Genomic DNA, 2,222 nt, shown 5'->3' with positions numbered 1-2,222 from the left:
TAAAATGATAAGAAAACAAATTCAGGTTTTTTTAAGTTTCGGCCCCCGGAGTTCAACTCTAAATATGAAATATTATATAAAATAAATCACATTTTAGATTCAACGTCTGCGTAATAAAGGGAGTAATAATCAGCCATTATTAAGTTAATTAAACCACATTCAGTTAAATGGTGCATATAAACTACTTTTTTTTTTTTAAAGTAGATAATATATTTTGATGATTTCCTGTTTTTTTATTAAGATCACAGGAAATTATCACTGAATAAAAAAAGTGTATCTTGTTCTCCTTTGACTCCCTCCAAGTACATTTTTTATCAATTCTAAAAATGTTTGACACGTTTCAGTATCAGGGGTAAAAATGTACATTTAAATTAAGAACATTTTCGTAATAAATGTTCCTTTACTTTTACTTTATCTTGTCTTAATTTTAACTGCTTATTAGCTTGTTTAGATTTATTTTTAACAAGCCTTTCATTTTTATTTTTTAGACTGTTGTGTTGTGACCTCGAGTTTGAATTGAGTTTTGAAACCTTCGTTGATTTATTCCGCTTGTAAAGTTTGTGTAAATTCAACTTTTGCATTTTGTTTTATTTTTGCTTGCGTTTTTACTTTTTAAGTTGCGTTTTTACTTTTAAAGTTGAATATTTACTTGTATTTAATGATCGGCTAAATGCACGTTTTTTGGGTGTTTTTCTTTTAAGACATTTGTTTTTTTTAATTTAAATAATAATGATATTAAATACAAAAATCGTGCTCAAAAAATACAAATGAACTCAGATTAAATAAAAAATGTGTTTTATTTCCATGAAAAAAAAAATAGTGTCGGAAACACGTCACTTAAATTATTTTCTCAAAGTCGACGATCTTGTTTAGAAAGAAGAACAAAAAAAGGCACTTTTTTCGGGGGGGGGGGGGTTTATGTACATCCGTCTGTTACCTGAGAAACACCCCAACAAGTCCACGGCGGGGTCACTCGTGACCCACCGAGTGGATGTGTTTGACCAGGTCCAGAGCTCCCCGCTGAGTCTGTGCTTTGTGGTATTCCTGTTGCAAGGAGAGGAACTGCGGGTGGAAGAGCGGCGCGGCCGTGAACGCACCACCACCACCGGCGGCACCGGCGGCGCTCAGCGGGGGGGCGGAGAAGGCGCAGTGCGCCGCCGCGGAGAAGGCGTCGATCCCGGGCGTCGACGCCTGCAGGAACGCCTTGGAGCCGCTCCTGGAGAAGAAGCTGGAGAGCGCCGGCAGGATGCTGCTGACAGGTGGGACGCACGGGGAGGAGGAGGGCGCCGGGTGCAGGTAGGGGTACACCTGCAGACCCGCGGACCCGAGCCCGTACGCGGCGGCGTGCGCGTGAGGGAATAAACACCGCTCGAAGTTCTGCTCCTTCTCGAAGCGAAAGTGTTGCCGCTTGAACCTCTTGCGTCTGCGCAGGAAGCTCCCGTTCTCGAACATGTCCGAGGAGTTGGGGTCCAGGGTCCAGTAGTTCCCCTTGCCCGGGTTCCCGGGCTCCCGGGGCATCTTGATGAAGCAGTCGTTGAGGGACAGGTTGTGGCGGATGGAGTTCTGCCAGGCGGGGAACTTCTCCCGGTAGTAGCCGAACCTCTGGCTGATGAAGTCGCAGATCTCGCTGAGGGTGAGTCTCTTCTTGGGGCTCTGCAGGATCGCCATCGTGATCAGGGCGATGTAGGAGTAAGGGGGCTTCACCGAGGCGGGACCTTTGGTCTTGGGGTCCTTGGTGGACTCGGGCTCCGGGAGCAGCTCCGCGGTCTCCTTCGCGCCCTCCTCCCCGACCACGTCGATCACAGCGTCCTCCATGATCCCCGAACTTAAGGTCATAGTCCAAAAGAGGAAAACAGGTTCTGGGGGTCCCCAGTTTCAGCGAACCCGTCTCCGCGCGCTCCGTCCTCCCATCACCACATCCCTTCAGGAGTTCTTCTTCCGTCGGTCCAACATCTGGAAGCTTGTCTGGCTCGTCCAGGTCCGTGTGTGCTGTGATGTCACTGACGGAGGAGCGAGGTTCTGACCAATGAGAGAGGGGCTGCAGAAGGTTCCGAACAGGCCCACCAACCTTTCAGCTGTGAGCCGTCTTTGAAATACGCGAATTAAGATTGAATTACATTAAAGGAAGATTTAAAAAAAAAAAGTTAATTCTCAGCTGCAGGACGTGATTAATTTACAATGAAAAACATTAAAATAATTGATGTAATAATAACAATAATAAT

General features: G+C 45.5%; 1 protein-coding gene across 1 annotated transcript; it reads right to left on the bottom strand.

The window, feature by feature from the left end:
- Positions 1–807: 807 nt before the first annotated feature.
- Positions 808–1,850, bottom strand: LOC148064816 (forkhead box protein D2-like). The gene has a single exon (XM_087809248.1). The coding sequence runs from the start codon at positions 1,834–1,836 to the stop codon at positions 970–972; it is 867 nt and encodes a 288-aa protein (XP_087665374.1). The 5' UTR covers positions 1,837–1,850; the 3' UTR covers positions 808–969.
- Positions 1,851–2,222: the final 372 nt, after the last annotated feature.

Source organism: Callionymus lyra, chromosome 15 (assembly GCF_982586985.1).
Source record: "Callionymus lyra chromosome 15, fCalLyr1.hap1.1, whole genome shotgun sequence".
NCBI classification, from domain to species: Eukaryota; Metazoa; Chordata; class Actinopteri; order Syngnathiformes; family Callionymidae; genus Callionymus; species Callionymus lyra.
The sequence above is the reverse complement of the archived record's forward strand: the minus strand, read 5'-3'. Positions and strand labels throughout refer to the sequence as shown.

Coding starts and splice junctions, on each gene's coding strand:
- LOC148064816 (XM_087809248.1), bottom strand. CDS start 1,836: ATGACCTTAAGTTCGGGGATCATGGAGGACGCTGTGATCGACGTGGTC.